At 33.2% G+C, this 25,012-nt stretch overlaps 1 protein-coding gene across 1 annotated transcript in view; it reads right to left on the bottom strand.

Moving 5' to 3' along the window:
* LOC113499602 (protein trachealess-like) overlaps window positions 1–25,012 on the bottom strand; it is a 50,247-nt gene that overhangs the window by 6,349 nt on the left and 18,886 nt on the right. Inside the window, exons 2-4 of the mRNA XM_026880117.1 lie at window positions 21,668–21,906; window positions 8,266–8,342; window positions 2,120–2,209 (exon numbers count right to left, since the gene is read on the bottom strand). Of these exons, the coding sequence (XP_026735918.1) occupies window positions 2,120–2,209; window positions 8,266–8,342; window positions 21,668–21,906 (406 nt within the window). The remainder of the gene's footprint in view (window positions 1–2,119; window positions 2,210–8,265; window positions 8,343–21,667; window positions 21,907–25,012) is intronic.

Raw genomic sequence — 25,012 nt, 5'->3', positions numbered from 1 at the left:
CAGCTGATGCAAATAAATATAAACGAAGTAGTGTTAGGATATGAAATGAAACAAACAAAAGCGCTTGGTAATCCTAAAATTATATTCAACGTCATCCACAAACAGAATCCAAAAATCCAAGAAAAATCCATCCAAATTGTCCACGTTGCCAACAAAACTTTCACGATGACCCTTTCACGGGTTATTCAAATGCATCTTTAAATAAATTTATCAAATATAATTGTGGGACCCTATTACACATTCAGTGGGCGTGTATCCGCACTCAGGACTTGAATGTAAATACTTTAAGACAATGGTGACGTTACGGTGGTCGGTTCTCGGAATGATGGTAAGGATTTTATGGTGTTTACCGATTCGCCGATTGATGATGCACAGGTTTTTAGATCCTTGGAATTTTATGCAGGAAATTTTCCGGAGAGATTGAATGATGAATGGCTTTGATAAGATTGTTGTTGAGTGTTGATATTGATGTTCTCTCTTTGGTAGTGTGATCACGATTTGGTTTATGATCAAGTGAAGACGTTAGTGTTGAAAAGGATACTTAAAGGCAAATGGGAGAATGTGTATCTGATGAAGTCTTAAAGGTGTTTTGTTGGGAGCATTTTTTCTAGTTTTGACAAAATTTTATATTCGTTCAAATATCATCAATACTTATTAATAAATGCATGAAGTAATCGTTAAATTAGTCACAGTAGCGTACTTTTCCTTCTCCTGCGTATTAATTTTCAGCCATAACTCGTAAATAATTTCTGTATAAAAAATTTAACCAACAAAAAAGCGTACAAAAGTAAAATATGATTTCCCTTAGCTATCAGCCTTCGGAGGCAAAGGAGAAAAAGACAGAATTTAATATAGCCGAAACATCTAACACGAGCTTTACTTATAAGAAAGTTGTATCTACTCTTATTTACCAGGAAGTTTATGTATTTTATGTTACACACACACGCTTGCCTATCTGTACACGCGTATGTGAAGCGTTTCGTCGTTTTCGGGTGTATGTGTGCGTGCGTTTGGGGGTGTGTGTGTTCGGGCATTAGAATGAAGAGCACGCGCGCGCCTTGCCCGCGACGTGACCAGCATATCGTATCGTCCCTTTCCCCCCATCTTCCCTCTCGCTCCCACCACCCCCTGCAGCCATTTTGGAAACGAATTTCCCAGTTTTCGGCTCTTTTCGTAGCACCTTTTAATTTTGTAATGTTATTTAATTTTGGTTATATTTTTATTTTGACGTTGGTTTTGTTATCTCGTGTTTTTTCTAGCATGTACGTGTGTTTTAAACATCTAATATATTCTGGGTAAATTAAATTTTTCTCGTATCTCGTCACGAATGGATTTTTGCAGACTTTAGATGCTACAGTGAGAATGAGAGCGGTGTGTATGCGTTACGCTACTTTCATTAAAGGTAGTAAGTAAAACCTTAAAAAAATATTATTTTTTGCGTATTCTTCTAAAAGTCTACCAACTCAACTTTAGATCACAAGACCTTCTTTTCCCCCAAAAGCGACAAGCAACCTCCAACCCAGAACCAAAAATCTCAAAAAACCCTTTAAAGATGCTCCGAAAATAGATAGTCAAGTATACAAGCAGGCCACGTATTGGCCATAACATGACACGTGTAACACTTATCTGGCATCTAGTGCAGTTACCGTCTTTCTAGCGGCGCCGAATACTCTCTGATTAAATCGTACTATTTGTCTGCGTTCGTGTGAATGAGTTTTGTATGTATATACGTGTGGATGTATGTATGTGGTGCGTATGCATGTGATTTAAAAAGCTGGTTGGAATATTAAAGGCCTGGTCTGGTTGAAGTTCGTCAGTACATGTTTCATTGTGTTTGTTTGATATTGTAGTTTGTCGAGCGCGGTGATATTAAATTTTTTGCTATATGATTTTTTTTATTATTAAAAAGTAACGATAATTTTAGGCTGACATTGAAAGAATATTGGGATTATATGTACACACTTAAAGTAACAAAGAAATCATGTGTTTGATAGATCATGAATTTTCTTATCATCGATGGAGAACAAATTTTAATAGTACATCCTTTAGATTGTGTTTTCAATACAAACTATTGAGAGGTTATGTTATATAAGATTTAACAGGATAAAATTGTACTTACTTGTGATAATCCTAAATATATAGAAACAGTTTCAGATATGTACAGGAACCTTCCGTCAGCGGCCACGGAAAGTGCGAACCCATCCAAGGACTGCGAACAAAAAACAACAACAATTAATACACAAATAAAAAATCAATTTAACTACTACTAAACACCCCGAGTAATCGAATTTTACAAGAAAAATCGATACAAATTGCACGAAATCGATATTGACATCTGTCAGTTTTGACAGATGTCAATATCGATTCAATAGTGACATGACAGTTGCAACACTAGCTATACTGTAAATGACAGTTATATCGAAATATTGTTTGATTTTACCGAACAGTGTGTAATGTATTGAAAAACCACGTTTCATTATAGGTAAACAATAGTTTTGTATTAAAACCGGTCACGGTTTATGCGCAGGCGCTGGCGTGAAACTGATCTTGGTAAGTACGGTTTGCGCAACAAAACATTTTATATAAAATATACTTTGTAAACAAAATTTAAACTTGAATAATATATAGAAAATAAGACTATTACTTTCCCTTATTGCTACCAATTTGCTGCTGCTTTCGTGTTTCAATGTCCACTAAAAAACCAATTGTATCATCATCTAGACTGTAGTTTTTTAAAACAAGGTTGTCTTGTAGGTACCTAATAAGATGATTAATATAATAATATAGTTATTTTAGCTTCGAATACTAGACTACTTACTACGATTTTTCTTCAACGCTTTTGAATGAAGCACAGTGGGTACAAAATTAACTTATTTGAGAATGAAAAGAAATAGATGTCTGTATACTTAGTCTAAAGAACCGGATTTAATCCCTAAGTGCTCAATTTGAACCGTCGACACGCCGAATTACTGATCAAATTGATCTATTTTTTTTGCACACCGTACATAGAAGTAATAGTTCTACGTCCAACATCAATTTTGTGACGGTCAGCAAAAAAAGTAAACAAACGGACGATTGCCGTTGAAAAACTCCACGAGCCAAAATTACTAAATGGATGTAGAGTTAACTAGATGTGGTACCTGAGATGCTGTTATATTATCTACTAAGCTAAGTAGGTAGGTGTTTTGTTATCTCAATCTCAATTGTTAAAATTAATGCCTACGTATTGGAAGTCAGTTCAAGTTTTACATTAATTTGAGGTCTTTAGGTCATTATTCGACATATTTTAAGAGTTAAATTAGTTTAATTAGCTAATTTTATTATTCGTGGCAGTCTGGAAGAGTGTCCCCGTTTGATCCTCGATTATAGAGAACGGAGAAGATTTCTGGTGGTATAAAACACGGTGCAGAGAGTAATGGAGGATTTCCACGGGGTCACAAAATGTAAATCCTTTTACTATGGGGTAGGGTTATGCTGATTTTGACTGATATTGTCGGCATTATCATTTTACTTTCACAAATTATCGAATAAGCTTGTATTTACATTATTTTTTGTAAATTGAAGTAATATTGCTTCCAGCACTTTTATTTTCTGAGCTTGAAAATAAAAGTGAAACATTTCTTTGTGAAACATGTGAAACATGTCTCAGAAACATTTCTCTACTAATAGTTTATTAAAATCCATGTTTATGCCTGCATGCAATCCACACGATATATATGTAATTATTAATAATTTAAAAAACAGCAACAGTGCAGGTATTGATGACATAATCACTAAAGTAGTTAAATATGTGGCAACTAAAATCTCCCCAGTCTTAAGTTATATAGTAAATTTATGCATAGAAACTGGTACTTTTCCTAACAGCTTAAAAGTGTCTGTTATCAGTCCATTGTTTAAAAAAGGCGATAAACACGACCCTAAAAACTACAGGCCTATTGCTCTACTTCCAATATTTTCTAAAATCATAGAAAAAATTATATATAACAATCTCTACTCCTATTTGGAAAATAATAATATATTAGCAAACGAACAATATGGGTTTAGAAAAAATAAAAACATAAATATGGCCATATACAGATTTCTAGAAAAAGTAATCACAGGTATAGATAATTCTACACCCACGAGCGCCTTGTTTATGGATCTAACTAAAGCATTTGATTACGTAGATTTAAAAATATTAGAATTTAAATTGGAAAACCTTGGAATAAGGGGTAATGTCTTAAACCTAATAAAATCTTACTTAAATAACAGGAAACAAATTACTAAAATAAAAAAGATCTGCCCTATTACTAAAATCGAGGTAACATACTTATCTTCGCCAAAACTTATAAAATATGGAGTACCACAAGGCAGTGTACTTGGGCCTTTATTATTCCTAATATATATTAATGACATGCCCCAAGTTACGCCACATCCAATGACTTTGTTTGCCGATGATAGCACTGTTTTGTTCAACAAGCAAAGTCAAGTAGGTTTAAAAATTGAAATTGAACAGAGTTTAACCAATATAATTAACTGGCTAAGAGATAATAATCTTCAAATTAATTTAGAAAAAACTAACATTATTTCTTTTAAACAGAGAATAAAGTACCCGGACCTTGACGTACGTTACGAAAATAAAAGAATTAAAGAAATCGTGCAATCAAAATTTTTGGGCCTATGGCTGGATGAAGGAATGACATGGCGTAAACATACTGAACAAATTATAAAAAGAATTAACCAATATCACTATGCATTACATAATCTAAGCAAAATTGCAAACCGCGAAACAGTTCTAACTGCTTACCATGCATATGTGTCCTCGTTGTTACGCTATGGCATAATTTTTTGGGGAAACTCTTCAGATCGAGAGCTAGTTTTTAAAGCCCAAAAAAAATGTTTGCGAGCAGTGTGCAAGCTGCAGGTTACTGATAGTTGTCGGCCGTACTTCATAAACCTTAAATTATTAACTCTTCCATCTATATATATACATGAAGTAGCTGTGTTTGTAAGGAGAAATTTTAACCTATTTGAAACCATTAATTCCAAACGCCACAAATACACACTTCGCATAAAACCACATAAAACAGCTCTATTCTCAAAGAGTATATTAGGTATGGCTCCAAGAATTTTTAATAATCTACCTTTACTCATCAAAAAGACTGAAAATTTTAACAACTTTAAGAAACTACTCTTAGAATTTTTAATTGAGAAGGCTTACTACTCGGTCAATGAATATTTAAACGACAAATTTTGAAAAAATATCATCCTTTTAAAATGTATAGAATAATATCCGATTTATTTAAATAACTTTCTTTAATATATAATAATTTTGATAAGATTTTGATAAAAAATTCAAAATAATAATATGATGATTATTATACTATAATATACTGTAATATAGTATAAATTAATGATAACACATATGTTATAAGGCCGCATGTATTAATATAGTATAAATTAATGATAATACATATGTTATAAGGCTGCATGTATTAATTTGATTATTACAGTCAAACCATATTTGTATACCTTCTAAGGTGAAACATAGTGCAACTAAAATGTAATTTTCCACCAAGTGTACCACCTATGTTTAACAAATAAATAAATTTGAATTTGAATTTGAATTTGAATTTGATTCATGACACAATATCCAAGCCTATTTTCATCAAGGTAACTACCACTTCCAGTGCCTTTATATCTCATCTTAATCCAAGATCATAATGAGATGCACGGTTGACAAAATACATAGTGATGGATAACTTTTTATTATAAATCCGCGTCTAAACGGTACTCGGCAGAGCAAAAAACCTGGATTATAAACTTAATAGACTATTGTGTGAGCCAGGCTTTATTCAAAAGTGTTTGGACGTGGTCCTTGTTACTTTTAAAAGTATAAAGAGAGCTTTTAAAAGTCGACTATCGACATTTTGTTGTTTTTTTAGGAAGAAGTTTCAATTAAAATTTGTGGAAGTGAGAATTAACTATCGAGGAATGATAAAAAAGTATACCGATAAATAAATTGCAGGAAGTTGAAACTTGAAGAGTATCATTTCATAAGGTTTAATTGTTATTTAACGTTCAAATTGAAGCTTTTGCAAACAAAAATAACATAAAAAGGAATTCATATTGCCTCTATACGTCCGATAGAGACATGATTAAACAGACCACAAACACTTCTATTCGGAGTGACAGTAACGTCAATTTATAACGCTCAAATGTATGAAAATGTCAGTCAAATATAAAATAAGGTATAGTCCTTATTTTTAAATTTCAAAGTTACTATATCACCACTAGAGAAATTGATACTAAGATATGATAAATAAGACTTAATTCAATCAACGAAAGACTCTATTTTACTTCACCTTTTAACCTCGATCTATTCACTTAACCAAACAAAACAGAGACAAAAAATAAAACAAATCTTAAACAAACTACAGTATAACAATACATGTTAGAAAACCACGTTCCTTAACGTACGTCCTTAATTTTTTCATAAAAAAACGTACTTGTCAGCAAAACGGTTGATTTTCTATACAATGTGTAAAAAACAAGGAATCACGTACAATGGTTATTCGATCGAGAATAGAAACCACAGCGCCCACAATATTATAATGACTGATCGATTGCAAAAATGATAATTTACGTGATATTAGAATAAGATCAATGCATTTTAGGGTTAAGGTCTTATTTTAGAACCCTGGAATCTTAGGTTGATATAAAAGTTTGGACGTTCCTTGAGTCTTTTAAATTTAAAATCTGAAGGTCTACCACCACGTCTTAAAGTAATATTTTCATGTTTATAAAAGCGTGACAAAGCAATACACGGAATAGAGTTTCATCTCTCTTCTGTACTTAGCATTATATTATTTTAATATGTGGTCGAAGGCCCTGTTTTCATTTTAATATCGTGACTTATCTCCAAAAGTAAAATGTTTTATTTAAGAAACGGATTGCAATTTTTTTATTTTTAGTGCAATTGGAAAACTATTTTTGAAAATAAACCCACTTTGCCTAAACCTAATCTATTGCCCTAAAATATCTTCTAAAACTGCATAACTACTATTACAAGTAGCTATTTACAGTATAAATACATCTATATTCTATGAAACGTTGTACGGAACCAATCACAATACAACATTCATACTTGACCGCATTTTTTGTTTATCCCTAGACTTGCAACATAGTATATGACTGACTATGTTCATTATCTTTATTATGAAATTTCAAGAAATCTGTGAAATATTAAATTGAGTTTTGTTAACCGTTGTATCGTGTGTCTTTTGTATGTTTTCGATTGTGTTTTGTTGGTAAAAAGGCGTAAAGTCGGCCAACAGATTGCTTAATGGAAAGCTAAGTTCAAATAAGTATATTGAACGCGCGTGCCTTCCATTTTTTTGCGGTATGTTACGAAATTGTTAAGTTTTGTATATTGTTGTTTGGGAACTTCTATAAGATTATATTCGTGTTTCTTTCCTCGTACTTGAATACCTAGAATTTTATCCCACATGCCTCCTTCTATTTTTTTTTTAAATTAAATAGCAACAATTGATTTCTTCCTTGATTTTAATACTATAGGGCAAAAAGTGGAATCAATGTTAGTCAGTATCTATCTTCTTGTATATCATTGGTATTAACTTAAATATATGTTACTTAGGTGGCTACGCGACTTAGAATCCAGATGTATGTAGAAAAAGAAAATAAAGGAAATTGTTTTAAATATTACGAACCTTGGATATTCTCTTGATTGATCACATTTTTATTAACTATAGGACCTACCTAACATCGACTTGTAAAAGAAACCTTTTCAAATTTCCATAAAAAAGTTACCTCGGGTAAAAAAAATATTTTCAACCTATCGAATCATTTCTATATATTTTTTGTTTTCCTCAGAGATTTTAGTAAACATTTTCCTCCACCAAAAGTCTTAATAACTTGTGGTAAAGAATGGACATAGCCATTTAGAAACTTTTTTACTTTTTAACGTACAAGTGCTATTTAAAGGCAACGTCGTGATCATTCTATTTTTGTATATTGTTGGTAATCTATATGAGTATTGCTGTGTCATCGTTACTATGTAAGTACAAGTTTTTGCAAGGCGCATACAACCAGGTCCTAAAGTTAGAACTTTTCAGGTGTGAAAGAGATGGCTTTAGACGTTGTAGAGCGGCATCTCTGTTCCGCAACGACAATTTTACTTTGCGAAGTGGTTGTAGATACTCTGGTTATAAATTATTTCGTTCGTTTCGTTTACTATATAATTAGTGAGTGGAAATCTAAACATACCTGTAATATATGCGTTCCTTGATGTTGTTCAAACAGTTCCATAGCCAGCCCTATCGCCGTCCGTCTGTTTTGGGCACCTGGAACAAAACAAAACACAAATATTAATTAAGTGCAAGTAATCATTGTTGTAAGCCTTTTGGTGTCCACAGCTGGGCATAGACCTCTCTCTCCTAAGTTCAGGTCAGTACAAGTAATTGGTGGTATCCATATAAATTTTGGGGTAAGTCAGAGGAAATCCTCGTTTTCATCATTATTTGCTTGAAATCCCTTACTAAATGTAAGATATTTTTGAATAATACTTTGGGCCAATATTAGGTGTACGATCTTATAATAAACTAGCTGTTGCCCGCGACTTCGTCCCCGTGCATAGAAGCCAAAACATGTTCCATTGTATCTTCGCTCCTATTAGTCGCAGCTTAATGGTATATAGCCTAAAACCTTCCTCGATGAATGGTCCATTCAACTCGAAATTTTTCAATTTGGACCAGTAGTTCCTAAGATTAGCGCGTTCAAACAAACAAACAAAATCTTCAGCTTTATATATCAGTATAGATTAAAATAGTTTTGCTTCTGAGCTCTCTTATTTGTGCAAAAACAATGCAATTCGCTTTATTTTTGGCCAATATAAGGTGTACGATCTTGTAATAAATTAAAATAGTTTTGCTTTTGAGCTTTCTAATACATTAGAACATGAACGATGAATTTTATTTTATTTGTGTACTCTTGTTTTTGTATAATAAACGTCGCCAACATCTCAATCGACTAAAGCCTGATTCAGTTCAGCATTTAGGTACTGAGACGCGTAAATATTCTTACTTTATGTATCCATTCAGGTTTCTTTTAAATCTATTTCAGTAGGTACTAGAGAACAAGGGAACAATGATCCAGCCGCTACTGTTGCATGGATCCTGTGCGATCGTATCAGCGGTGTCGGGTTGCGCGCGCGCAGCCTGCTTTACGATGACGTACGCACGTGGTTTATGAGTTTTGTCCGTTTAAAACTTAAACTGGATGAAAGATGAAGATTTAAATGTTTTTGTTTTATTGTTTAATTATTAATATTATTGTTGGGTGTGTGTGTATCCTTTGTTGTTGTTTTATTCAAGTGTGATTGCATTTCATTTATTATTGGCCTGTCCTGTAAGAAATTGTATTGATATATTTTTTCAGTGTAACATTTTGATTGTCTATTGATAGTCAAGTTGTTATAGTATCTTTCAATGATTATCGCATATTTAAGCTTAAGCAAATTGGTAAAAGTCATCCCATCCCAAAAAAAAAAAACATTTTCCGAAGATTTTTACAGTTAGACAGTAGACAACCATCTACATCAACTAGATACCTATACAACTGATAGTAAACTTCACAAAAATCAGTAAAAACTCCCAAACATGCCAACGAAAGTGGTCTTCAATGTTTTAACGTCGCGCAAGGACACGCGTACGGCAATCGTGACTTCAGTTCGTGACGTCGGCGGACAAACATACAGACAGACGAACAGACACGACTGGACATTAGGGAACTGTAGCAAACGATGTTCGAGTTTTGGTGATGGGAAATATTTTGCGTAATGGCTCAGTTTTAGTGGTCGAAAGTGTAATTGAAGGAGGGAAGTCGTTTTTGGATATCCTGAGCTAAGTTTGTTTTTAAAAGAATATGAATAAGACAATTTAGTAGAGCAAATTCATATCAAATATAAATATTGATGAATGATATAAGTTTTATTTGTATTGCGTTATAATTAAGACCCAAGAAATGTCTTATTTTTTTGGTAAAATTACTTTCGATTTAAAAAGCCTGACTGCAGCAAAATTTCGGATCTTCGCAAGCAAAAACCTTCGCCCACCTCAGCCAACCTCAATAAATCAATTATCAATTAACTCTGCCAATTCAGGTATATTCGCAGACTTTTACATACATATCCAAATAAGCCAATTACAACAAAATAATTTCAGAGAAACTTTGCACCTAACCAACGACATGACTCATAAGCCGATACTATCACAACCATTAACAACTATAACAAAGACATTTTCTCAAGAAAACTTCACGAGTTTAAATATCATTTGCCTGCATTATAATATACAGCGGAAATCCATGTTTATCGTGACGCGACCGCTGTGGCGGCGTTTAAACTTATTACATACACATGACGCACCGTGACTCTGTCTAAGTTAAATTTCCCGCGGTTTATTGTTTTAGAAGTATCTCTACATTCCTTTTGAACGATGGTGACTGAATGCTAATAATACAATTATGGACTTATGTAACTATACTAACTATTGATGTGAAGTTAGAAGAGCTTTTGTTAAAGATTATATGAAATTGGATGGCACGGATAGCCGAATAGTAAAGGTTACTAAGCCAAATCTGTTGTGCGTGTCGTGTAACAGGTTCGATCCCCGCGTAGGTCAGGTATTTTTGCGATTCTCGAACGCTTATCCTGATTCTGAATGTCTTTTTGCATACAAACTTTTTGGAATCTCCTCTCGATACGAGCATTAATGGTAACTAGACTAAATGATGATTTTTTTTGTATATGTGTTACCTCTTCACACTCAAACGGCTTGACCGATCCCGATAAAATTTACTATGGAGGTATTTGACACCTTGAATTAACAGATAGTATACTTTTATCCGACAGCGTTAAAATGAGATTAATGATGTTGCACCTATAACCGATATCGAAGCGAACGAAGCCGTGAGTAACAGCTAGTTTAATATAAAACAAATACACAACACAAAACAATATTATTTTCATATCGCACGATCGTAAGTTATCCTTTAAAAATAAGACTAGTTCTCTACAACTTTATACGGCGGTAGGGTGACCATAATTCAACGCTTTCAGCGGACTGTCCGGCTCTTGTTACAGGGCTACCGTACATGCTTCGCTATGACGTAGTACTGTACGATGTCCATAAACTGGATTTTAGTGTGAGATAACAAAGGTATTGTGTTGTTGGCTTGTTAAAGAAATTATATTTTTGGTTTGTTTTTAGTAAATATTATTTTTGAAAACAAAAATGCTATGACTGGACGCTACGGTAGGTCTAATTAGTGTTTAGCAGTTATCTTTGAGATTGACAAAACATTTAATAAGAATACTTAGATATAAACTTCAATATTTAAATTGATTGTAAAAAAAACTTAATTATTTCGACGACGCGTTTGAAAAAATAATGCAGTGTAAGGCTATGTATTCAAATAAAGTAAAATATAAGTAGGCTTCAAACAAACACCTATAACTTTTAGCATCATGTTAGTAAAAAAAGCACATTGTCTCGAAAAAATACAGTTAATGATTTCGTTCACTTAAATTTTCTTAATAAATATAACCATACTCACCCTACAGTCATGCAAGCCGGCATATCAAAGCGAGCTCGAGTCAGTTTTGTTGAATTAAATCGTAATAAAGAACACGCAGGGGCTATCGCGGCATCGCACGGGTTAAATATGTCCCATCCGCTAAATCTGGCCATGTGAAAATACTAGTTCTTGGATGGATATACCGAAATGTGGTAGTTTAAAGTTGGATCAAAATGGAAGTCCTCTTGATGGCATATATGCAATTGGGGAGACCTATGTCACGCAGACGAATATGGGCTGATAATGATGGTGATAAAATTAGTTGGGACTATACATGATGGTCTATTAAGCTAGGGTTTTTTTTAGGGAAAGAGGTATATTCTCGTATTAATAGGGCTTGATTACGAGCTCACTGTGCTTGCTAACGAGCTGTGTAGCTTGACTCGTAACAAAAAGCCATTTTTTTGGATTCCAGTAGTGACCTTAGTGACCTATCAACGAAAACTAAACTATAATCATAATGACTTGCTACAGGAACTTTAATTCAAATATAATTACAAAAGAAAAAGTCAATATACAAACTAATATAGCGAGTAAACCTACGCCATTTAACTTGGTCAACCCCCGGCTGCCGGCGTACAAATTTTTATTAACGACGATAAGACTCCGTATAATTTTCTCATTACACCGCTTTTCCCTTAAGTCAGATATTGTCGCCATCACGACGTAATTTGTAAAGGCATTAGCAGATCATAAAGTTAGGTTATGATGGGTTTAATGATAGCATTCTTTCTTGAAGGGAGGTTATTGTAAATTGAGCGTTGAGTTATGGCGGTTTTAGCAGTAGAATGAAGCTTGTTGTTTGTGATCAATTGGGTAAAAATATACTTTCTAGTCATAGTCAAAATTAAGGAATTGCCTATGTTTAAGCTTACGTTATTGTTGCCGGGGTTTTAGGTATGAAATTAAGTATATTTTTTTTATGTCAGTAAAAAATAGAATAATGATTAACGTATTTTTCTGTACTTTATGAGCCATGAAGTTTGTTGCCGTAAGTCTGTAATATAAAAAGTATAGGTAGGAACTGATTATGTATTAAAACCTTTTTATTTACAGTGTAAATAGAAATAGAAAAGAATTCTATTTTCAAAACCAAACCATCCCTTAGTTCATTTGTTAAAACACATCGGTCCAGTCGGTAAATTTAATAAGCACCCTCAAGGTGGTCAACACTTACCAATTTATCGATTTGATGCCAAGTAAAGACTTGGCTGCATTTACACCGACGCGTAACAGAGTTTGAAACAAGCGAGCTTTCTTAACAAGCAAATAATATTTAAAATGTCGCAAAAATACCGTTTTTGTAGGTTTGGTGTGCTGTTCAAGACGCAGTAAGAAAAAGCAATAGGGTAGGTAGATTTAGGCCCAGGAAATATTTGTTTTGGTGATGAAGGCTTTTGGTTTTGATACAAACGTGCTCTTTGATTTAATAATTATTTGTTAGTTTATTTATTCATAAAAACGTGAATTAAAATATACTTTCGCATAATTATGTCTTGTAAAATAACTCAATCAGTTGACATTTGGTTGGTTGCTTGCCAAATAATTACCATGTCGATATGAATATGACTTAAATACATTTTTTATCCTTTATTCAAAGATTTTCAGATACAACCCCACTGCTGCCGGCTTCTCTCAAAGTATAAATGCTATCTACATTAATTATAGTCATTGGCACAAAATTACATATTCCACAAAAAAACTTTATTTTTTTATATAAAAAAACTGGATAAATAAAATAATAAAAGGCTGAATAAATATCCTGTAAATGGTTGTTCGCCGCATTGCTACGGTGCAACACTTAACCCCCAAAAGCTCATGGCTATATTTATCGATGGCGAGCAATAATTTGGTCTTATTTGCCCGTTTGGACATGTGCGTCCGACCGCTAACATTGACACTGGAGTGTTAGCACAACGCCGAAATTAAATAAAACTCACCACTAATATGCGAGGGTCCGTCAAGACTTCCAAATTGGGCCTTTTTTGCAGTTTTTCTAAGACAATTGTGTGGAGTGTTTGTTAAAATGGTTTTGTTTCTTCATACATAGGTTAGCAAGGTGGTGTGAGGTAGAAAAGAGGCGATAAACGATTCAGATTGGTATTGGAAGTTTATTTTTAACAATTTATTTTTGTATGTAATTATTTCAAAAGAAAATTGTTCCTCATAATCTAGAATTACTTTACTTTTATTTGGGTTTTAGTTTTTTTTTCCATGACTGTTCTAATAAGACTGTTAAGACAACGTGAATTTAATAAGTATCTTAGATATTCAAAGTTGTACGTATTGCTTTTTTTGTACATTATTTCATCTGAGATCTAAAACAGAAAATATCTCTACTAGTTTGCTCCATCAAAATAAAATATGAACCCTGCCAGTTCCTCTGTCTTCGTCTAATCAACATCATCCAGAAAGGTATAATACCGACTGCTATCTACCACTCTAAGACACCTATCAATATTCTCCTATAAAATTCTTAGACCCTCCCTCAAAAATAACACAAGTTAGGCGCGTTGATTGCGAACCCCTGGGGGCGCCACTTGACCGGAACTCGGGACCTCTAATGAAGAATTACCGCCCTTTGTAGACCAACCTCCTTATTTGACAGCGGTAGAAGTTTGAAAAAAAGTTTAGGAAAAGTTCATTTTAATAGCTTATGTATTGTAATAATAATTAGCTTCATTTGAGGGATAATTGTATCTGGTCAAAGTCAAACAAATAAAATTTACAAGATATTTCTCAAATATTAGTTTCATAAAAGAAAATTTATATTTGAGTCGTTTTGGTAAGCACTGTAAGTATGTATTGGCTCTTGTCTTTCACTAAATCATTTCTTAAAGCGTAAAAATAATCATTGATCTCAAAAGTATGCTTTTAATATAAAGAAAAAAAATGCAACCAATTTAGGATATAACAATCCTCCATTTGCTACACTCAAAAAGTACTTCTACGAAAAACCACCCACAATTTCACGAAAAAATAACGAAAAAAAATCACAATTCCGATACAATAATGAATTGTAACTAGCCAATTACACGGGCGGCCAACCCTTCATCCGCGACGCGGGGTCCAAAAGACCCGACACTGTCCGACAGGCCGAAAACGATCGATACCAAATAAAAATAGCTACAAAATCCCGGAAAACGATCCTACATTCAGGACACGTACTGTCAATATAGAAGCACAGGGCGATGATTGTGATGCACCGGCTGAGGGACGGACAAAAATGGCGCTGGTGACTATTATAGATTGAAAGTAATGGTTCATTCGTTTAGCGGTTTTGTTATGACTGGAAGTTATGATTTTTGTATTTATTTTCCGTGCTCCTTAACCTATATGCCTTAAAGTTCACACTATTCTATATTTATAAGAACATAGCAAAAGCAACATGTTTTTTTTCATCACTTAGACGTCTAAATTTAATTATCTATTGAGCACTTGATTTCTCTCTTACTTTATCCAGCGCCTTCTTTTTCAGTTTATCACCACTACAATGTCAAAGTTATAGATAAAATGAACTGAAATATAGACTCCATTTTGTCTAATGATTCTCAAAGTTTCTCATAACCTATCATAATTCTATAGGTATGCATATTACTCTTTTCGTAATAGGTAGAGGGCATTAGGTATTTTTCATATACCTACAAAATACAATTTCTTTCATTAGAATTTAATTACCAGTCACAAAGAATCTAATACTCATCGCCACACAATACTGTTTACCATATTAATAAGGCGGCACCTATTTAATTATATCCGGGCGGGTCGCATTATGCCCGGATTAGAAGTTGAAGGGTTAACGTATTGACCGGGAAAGAATCCGGGATTAAGACGTGTGGGTATTGTTAAGTATTAATGGCGGTGTTTTGATGTGTTAGTGTGAGTAGGTAAGGTATATGAGAGGCAATTGATTAACTCTAGTGGGTTGATTATTTTACTTGTTTTAATTCAAATAGAAGTTCAAAGTATAGTATATCTATTCTTCTTTTAATTATCTAGACCAATGTCCTAAAGATAAATAGTTTGTGAACAGAAAAGGATTGGACTTGAAAAATATGTTTGTGTTAAATAGTCCGTCCAATAGTTAAATAGTGTCTTCAAATAATAATCAAGAAAGTACATACGACTTTAAAAAGTTACATTGCTACTTTGCCTGTGATTGAACCTGCAACTCGTGTCTACGAATCTATGCATAGAACCACAAGGCCACCGCGAATCGTTACTATAAACAATATAAGATCGCTTATTCCACAAAAATCTACCAAAAACACAATATCCAGTACAGAATGTGTCGGGACTAACCCGTGTGTCGCGCTCGGGGTACTATTTTCCCTTATTTATTGTTATTTTTCTATTTCGCCGGCAGATGTGCCGCACTATGATTTACGGACGTCTCGTATTAAGGAACGGACGTGAATTATAACGCCAAGTCGCTACCGGTCAGGGAAAACTTGTTTTCTATATTTTACAGTGAATTACGTGTTTTTCTTTCGATTTATAGACATTTAATCGGATGTTTTAGTTGGTTTTGGTATCAAATAAATTACCAGCTATTATTAACATGCTTTGATTATTTTATGTGCTGTTTAAAGGATATTTTATTAAGGTCCGATTTTTCAATCGTCAGATAACTTTTATCTGAGGAATAAATATGGCCGTTTGACATATTTTCTATACAAAATCTGTCAACGTCAAACATATTCGTCGAATAATAGTTATCTGGCGATTGAAAAATCGGCCCTAAGACTATTTTTACTTGAAATTTACTTTTAATGGATTTCCCTAGACTTTGTTAACACCTTATACGAAAAAAAACATAACTTGCAATTTTTTACCACACTTTTTTCATCCCAATCAATATTTATACCTAATTTATCGGAAACGAAAATGCAATATCACCTCATAAAAGATTAACGTAACCAGTTAAAATCACACGTCTGTTCAACGCGAGAGCGAACGCCCTTATACCCATAAATCAATGGTGCTGCCACCAAGCAGGCAATATGGGGAACGAAACATGTGTTTACACAGAAGTTAATTTGTCGAATTTATCTGCCTTGTCTGTATTGAGAAATATGGCTTCTTATTGTGTTTTGTTTTATACTGTTTCGATTATATATTTCAGCTGAAATATTTTGTTTGTGAACTTCGTGAGACGTGATGAGTTTAATTATCATTGGGAATGCTTTTTTTAATTTATATTTTTATTAATTATTTATAAGAGATACAGTATATATTTATTTTATTTCAAAACCGTACTTATAACTAAAGGAGTGAACTTTTGGAACCGTGCACCTTGAGTCTTTATTGTAACGTTTTGAAACTGCCTGGAAATCGGCCTATTTGAGATAAAATTCTTGATTTAGATAGAACATTTACTAAGCTTAGAATTGGAAATTAAAGTAGAAAAAAGAAAAATAGTTAAATAGAATTATTCTTCAAAAGTTTTTAGTTAAGTAAGTTCACTGCAGTGAGCGGGTTAAGTTATGTAATTGTAATCAGTCTTAATTGCTTTTCTATTTCTGTTACGATCACGTTTTCTTGCAAACTGCTTTAATTAAATTAAATAAGATTGTCTGCACTCTATTAATAGATAATTAAGTTCTGAAGAAATATTTTAAATAACTAATTAGCAAATTTGAGTCTGGAAAGAACGTTCGTTCGTTCCGGAGATATTTGGTTTAGAACATAATTGCTTTTTTTTTATTTTAGAGGAATATCTACTTTCCTTAGCTATTACGCCATTAGCCAATACGAATACTGTTAGTATGCTTTCTTGTTAGTTTCTATGTATCTCAGTTTATACAGACTCTTGGCTACCAGTCTAACCTGATGCAGCTAAGTACCAGTGTTTTACAAAGGGCGACTGCCTATCTGACCTTCCCAGTTACCTGGGCAACAGCGCCTTAGTAGACTGGTTGTCCGACTTTCTACCCTTAACGACTGTCAAAGCTGTGTATAACAGCCAGGACCCTCAATTGAACCCGTTTTGACATAGATGGTCACCCTCAACGGCCTCAACGGACAACATACGATCGATCAACTTGTGCAGTTATAGTTCAGTTGTAGATCATTCTAGATAAATCTTTCACACTATTTAGCGGGACATTAATAGTTAATATATCCTCTCAATCAACTATCCGGTCCTTAGAACATGCCCGTCACTCAATTACTTCACCATCATTCACTATAATTGACGTCAAATTGGCGTCGTTGACATTTTGTGTCAGACGAATAAATTAGAATGTTAAAGGTACGTATAATTACAGAATTTATGACATGTTCGTGGTCTGATTATAATTGAGTAGAAGTAGATGTTTTGATTCATGAAGTTACAACTAAGTATGTAAGTTCTTTTTGTGTATAATTTTTATAGTCTCTGATATGAAATGAAGGATAGGTAACATGAAAAGAACTGTTTGATTGCTTTTTTTCTAAATGACAGAACTCAACTTTTCAACTCAACTCAACAACAAACAAAACTGAAAGCGAGCTTTTTTGAGTTTTCTATTTTCGAGTCTTAAGCAACTAAGATATTTAGATTTTAGAAGAGACTGAAACAATGGGTAAATAAAACGTAATGTAAAACTTCTATCTAATCGATTTCCTGTCAAATGTTACAATTCCCGACATCGATGATTCATTCATGACTCAATTCCTGAAAACCAAAACACAACAGTTAAAAAATCACCTTCACGATTCCAAAAAACAACCTAATCATCATCATTGTCTAAGCCACAAGACGCCGCACAGTGGTAACAATTAAACACGCCAGTACAAAATCATCAAACGAACCCTAACAGAATTTAAATACGAGTCACGTTCGCCAAATAACCACCACTAACAAGCGGTATATCGGTTGCACTGATTGTTAATTGATTAGATTAAAAATTTTGTCCCAATTCATCCGCGTATTGTTACATTGGGGGGCGGCCCTAACGAATTAATTAGTTATTTTTAATGTAAAAGGTGTATTTTACAATTTGGATGTTGACAGATGGATTATTAGATAAGCTTGTTCGTTTCTTTGGGTCTGTGATCTTGTTACGATTTTGGTGTTTAGAGATGGTGACGCCGTTTTGGGGTATTTATTTAAGCGAATGATACAGTCAAGTTTTAATTTTGTGTTTTTGATTAATATTCTTTGACTTTTTTATGTTTTTGGTTATTAATACCTACGTTTCTTACTTTTATTTGATTCTATAAGAATAATTGGACGAAAATGGTAAATGTGCTTCATCGTCGATATTATCATTACTTTTATTTTATTAAAAAGAAAAATACAATTTAGTCTATGATTCATATTTTAGTTTTGAAGAAAAAGATAGATTTTTCTTCCTTATTTTGTTTTGAAAAATATTCCCCAAAATCCATTTTATTCCCCACAATAGACTGAGGCCTAAACTGTTTATTATACAAACGCATGCATTTAAAGCTTTCACAAGCCCTTTATAGCAAACATAAGTGATGTATGAACACAATAAATTGCTGAACAATTCTGATGCAACACATGAGACAATTTTTACGATACGAAGTACATTTCCCAAATACCTTTCCAAATCTTTATTGCATACGCGAGTGTATTCAAACTACAAAATTTATCCACACAATAACATTTTGTAAGACAATTTTGACACCCCTAAACGCTCATGTTTTATTATCTTGAATATTTTTATTTGAATACGCAACTGTGGGTCCCACCTCTAAAATTGAGTTAAAATGACAGTGGCATACGTAGTGATTCGCCCCGTGGTCGCATTAAGCGCATTAGGGGCCAAAATTGGATTTGTCGTGGGGCGTTTTATTGGTACACTTGTTACGAATTTTAGAGCACTGTGCGTTTAAAAAGCTCTTTGTCAAGGTGACAGTGAAGAACATCTATTTATTGTACACATTTGTATTTTTAATAGAATAAATACGTATCTCTTATTTCTGTAATATAGTAGGTACCTTAATAAGAAAAGGTTGTAAATGAACTTTGTTTAAATCAAAATAAGCAGCTTAATTATTTCTGTGTGACATTTAAATGCGGTCATGATGCAACATGTCTCAGAATTAACTTGGTAATTAGATTATATCAATCACTTACACATGCGTAAACATTTACATGTAATAAACAAATTTATATGTAGATACAGAAGACTGAGACGATTTAAAACGACGGAAGTAAGATGCTGCTACATGCAGTAAATAGCATTTTCTCGTCTACAAAATAGTAACATTTCTGCTTAAAAAGCTTATTGACCAGTCACCGATTATTTATTTTTTTTAAATGACTGTGGATATTTACAATGTGAACATACCACTATAATATACGATCTATGTGCAAGTTGCTTACTACTTTTCATTATTATATTCATTTAAATATTGCTAAAAAAAATAGTAAGTAAGTTGTGAAAATTACATTCACTTTTATGAGATACCATTTTTTGCATTAATTAATTTATCACATACCTGTTCCACAAGAAATACTCTTGGGCAGAAGTTTATAAAGAAATAACAGCTTCAGTTTTACGAATATAAGACAGAAAAGAAACAAACAAAATATAGATCCTATCTACATGTACCTATAGTCTATGTAGGTACGGTAGGTACGTACTTATTCAATAAAGCTCATATGCAGGTTGATTTAGTAAAACAAATGTTTTTTGCTCGAATGCATATATCAGTGTCCCCTGACAAGGCATATATTTGTACACGCCTCGTCTCCCTGTGTTTTGATTTACCTATTTGAATTCGTACTGTGGCTGCTTTTGTTTAAATATTATTGTTTTTTTTTGTCTTCGAGAGTGTAAAACTCATTTTTAATAAGTAATTATTGTATTAAAACAGATCTTTTTCTATAAACAAAACAAAAATTGGGATCGCATGAAATTTTTCGGAGTATTTAAACTACAAAACTATGCGTTATTCGAAAAGACAAGATTTTTAAGATTTGAATTCGAAACTCTACATTTACATACTATGATCTCTACTTACTTAATTTTAATGAAATATGTTCAGCAGTAAACATTCTAAAACGTGCTAAACACTTAAAACCAAAGAAAATCACTAGTCTCGGAAACTCCAATAATTCCGTTCCACGACTAATAACCGCCAATCACTAGAACCTATTCTGCCGACAGTACTTGTTTTGCTCCCAGTACAAGGGGCGAGGTAACGCGGTTAGCAGACAATGACTTGACGAAGGCAAATCTGATTTGCGAACCCTCCGCGTTATTTTAAAGCTAGTCTGTCATTTTGCATGGTAGAGGGTTGCAATTGGATATTTACGGTGTAAATTTAGAGGTAACTTAGTTTAAATTGTAAAGGATTATGGTTTGTTTAAGTATAACACGCGGTTAGAAATGTGTAGGTATAAAAAGGATGCGAAATTGGAAGAATTAATATGGTTTGGTGAAGTTTTTCTTTTGAACTGACTTCAAAAAGTAGGAGTACCTAAAATCCTCATACATTCTGTGATAGTTACGAGAGAAATTCAGACTGAACCGATTTTATTAAGCGTCTTGATCAGCAGACTCTAACAATGTAATTCTAATTGGTTAAATCTAATGAAGTCTAATGCAGTTTAATCACCAAGAAGTCCACACAGTATGTTCAATTTATTTGTAAATAGAGTGGATGTGCTCTACTGAAGAGTTTATTGCTTATTCGTTAACTGCTTATGCGTTTCTTTTCCACAGCTAGAGTACTTAGAGGGCAGTGAAGGTCGGGCGATACTCGGTGCTATCTTGTTTAATGTGACGTTCAAAAACTGCTACTTAGCACTGTCCTATTCTTTAACTACATGATAATATTATAAACGCGAAAGTTTGTATGTATGGATATTTGTTAAACTTTCGCGCAAAAACCTTTGAATGGATTTAGACGAAACTTGGTACACAGATTTATAACCAGGATTAATATATAGGATAGTTTTTATCCCGATTTTCTTTTACCGTGAGATCATTTTCGATCTAAAACAGTCGAAGCCGAGGAACAGCTAGTCTTGCTTAATTTTGTATTACAATAAGAAACCGGTAAGCAACCTTACCTTTCAAAGCCTTACTTGACGGCGGAGGATCGCGACTCCACGGAGGGTCTCCATGTCCGGAAAAGTCTCGTAACTTGAGGTAGCTTATAGTCAGCCTTATGATGGACGCCTTGTCTAACTGGCTGGTGATGGCCGCTGGTAGTGGGAGCATCTTCGCCAGTTCGTAGAACTCGTAGTTCTCTTTGCCTCTCCTAGAGCGCGCTGCGTCTCTACTCTTCTCTTTTCGCAGTTCCAGGATGCTGTAAAGAGATATTAGAGGTTAGATTTGGCGTTGATAGCAGAACTTTGTATAAAAAGAGGTTTAATTTTTTGGGATTTTTTGGGAGTATAGTTTTGTTTGTTTGTGTCATTGTGAAGAATTTTATATTCTTTATACGCGGTTATCCATACGTTGGCTTTTTTTTAATACGTGCATTTTCGTGTACTTAATGTTCCAGACTTAAAACAAGCCAGTTAGAACAACTAAACCGACAATCGAATTAGAGTAGATAGACAATTTCTATTTGTGATAAGTAGACACTTTACTTCTTCTTCATAGAATTTTCCAAAGAACTGACACGTACTTTGTTTAGGATTATAAACTATTGCTTTATTTACATTATTAATTTTTGATAAGTGACTTGTAATTATGTACATCAGTACTAACATACTCGTTACAGAGAGAATCTGTCTACATTAGACAAATGAACTAGTGATGATAAGTCAACTATACTTCTCCGGTATAATATCACCTTTACGTATCTACTTCAAATATCTACATATTCTTTCTCACAATATTTCTTATCAACAAAATATCCGCCCAGTTTCTTGCCCAGCTGTGGGTGTGGCCCCAACACACCCACTGCCCGCCCAAAGGCGGAGTCACTAATGAACACTTTGGACTCATACATTTACATTTAAAACTCGAAATTTGCATTTCAGTTGAAACCGAAAGATGTTTTTGTATAATTACTTTTTAATTTGCATGTTTTTTGTTTTTTTTCGAATTATATTTTAATGCTGTGAGGTAAAGTTCTTTTTTGGTTATTGCGCATTTTGTTATCGTTTGCGACGTTTTTTAATTTAGGTTTAAGTACTTCAAGATAAAAGCGCGGCTTAAGTTTAAAATCATCATCATTGGCCTAGCCTTTTGCCAACTATGTTGGGGTCGGCTACCTAGAATGCGTTTGTAGGCTTATTAAAATCTCAATGATAATCAGTTAAATTATCAAAATCATACCTTAAAACAATAAAAATGTAGGTACATAGTTCAACAATCATTCCTTTCTAACTCCAACGCTTTTCAAACGAGATAATCAAAATAGGTACATTTAAAAGCAGCCTAAAATCTGCTATCAAACCTCTTTTTAAAACCCATATAACCTAATGAAACTAAGCTAAGTCTACATCAGCGGATTTTTTTACAGCCGTACCTAAGGAAGGTGCGAACTAAGCGGAGTGTCCATTTTACGATCGTGTGCGATTACCTTTCTCCCACGAGAGCGCTTTATCGGCACCTGAGTAAGGCTATTCCAAAATTGTCGCTTTTTACGATTTTTTTAAAGGTTCTCTCCGTGTGTCCTGCTCTTTGTTTTGGTGATGCGGTTGGATAGGTGCTTTTTGTGATGTATGTGTTTTTGGGAAAGAATGAGTTCGTTTTTGCAGAGGTTTAAGGTAGCATTTTGAAATCTTTCCATAAATCCCAATATTGCATAAATGCGACGTAGTGTTTTATATTTTTTTTTGGAATCGATATAAAAGTCATAATAAGGATAGGTAATATTAATAGTAAAAGTAATTGGCTTTTGAACTATTTTTTCGCCGTTAAATTCCAATCTACAAAAATAAAAAAATCTAAAACAAATCAGAATCATCTCAAATGAAAATCTTTGTAATCACAACCGTAAAGGAATTTATTTATTTTTAAATTTTTACTTAACCCTTATCCGGAATAACTGCGCCTTAGGGACTAATAGCATTTAAAAATATAAAGAAATGTGAAACAACCCTTCGTATATCTGATTTTCCCGATAAACGTTAGTAAACTGTTAGAGTTAAGGGCGAGTTACATAGCACTGGTCAGTATTGAAAAAAAAAATATCATTTGTGTATTTCATGGCAGGTTTTTAATTCTAAAACAGCTTTGTAATTAAAGAAGGTAGTTGAACAGTTAAAAACGTATATAAGCCATATACATTTTTAGACCTAAATTAACTAATCACCTTAGACAATAAGATAGAAAAAGAAGGTTTTTATTTTTAACTGATTTATAATTGTATAACGGATTTATAATAAATACAGTATTCGTATACTTTATTTTACAAAAGAAAACCCCTGTTTTATTATAATCACTTTTTTTTCCGGCTATAGACCGATTTCTACCATTTTTTATTACTAATTGTTTTCTAATTAACCCCGCCACAAGTTACTTATGACAACAAAAGTCCCATTGTTTATATTATTTTACGTTAAATAAATATTACGTCTAGACAATTCACCATTGTAGTACCACTGATGAGCCAAACAATAAGTCGATATGCAAATTGTTAAGCAAATATGATACCTATTGCTTCGTATAATTGACACATAAAGACAGGATTATTGTATTTTATATGTATAGGTACATGTGTGTGTATAAAAATATAAGGATATAACATATGAATCATTATGAGGTTAGTATGCAAGGGTATGTGTATCGATAAATAGGAACTCAGTAGGCACCTAAAATGTTTCTTTTGTTTTTTTTTTAAACTACTTTTACGGATTTTATCGCGGTTTAATTTCAGACTTTAGTTCTCGACTTTAGTTATTTTTTATCATTATAAATTTAATTCACATTAAAGACTAAAACAGTGAACTACAGCTAAAGACGGCTAAACGAGGAAATTTGGGTGTACGTTTTTTGCATATTGCCAAACACACTACACACTTTCGATTCTTCTTTGATCTTATACAATAACTATACTTCTAAACTCTGAGGGGTTAGGAATTTGAGATCTTCTGAAGAAGAAAAACACGAATAGTCGACATTAAGTTTGTTATGAGGTTTTTTAAAGCACTTAGAAAAACATCAAAGATGACTCAATGTCGAAAGGAGGCTATTCATTAATTAATTTTCAAACAATTTAAATATTATCATTTTATCGATTTTAACGATCAATTCTGGGTAATATGTCTATTTATTTACGAACTACCACGAAGTGTTGTGTGACTAATAAAATTGTGTCGTAGTAGAGTTATTGTTGGACATTTACATAATTATCAGGTGATGTGACAGTACCTTGAAACACTTTGGCTTGTCGTGCTAAGCATATAATACCTACTTGTACTATTGAGTTGTACGTTTATAAGTGACAAGTTGATAAC

This window comes from Trichoplusia ni, chromosome 12 (genome assembly GCF_003590095.1).
Source record: "Trichoplusia ni isolate ovarian cell line Hi5 chromosome 12, tn1, whole genome shotgun sequence".
NCBI classification, from domain to species: Eukaryota; Metazoa; Arthropoda; class Insecta; order Lepidoptera; family Noctuidae; genus Trichoplusia; species Trichoplusia ni.
The sequence above is the reverse complement of the archived record's forward strand: the minus strand, read 5'-3'. Positions and strand labels throughout refer to the sequence as shown.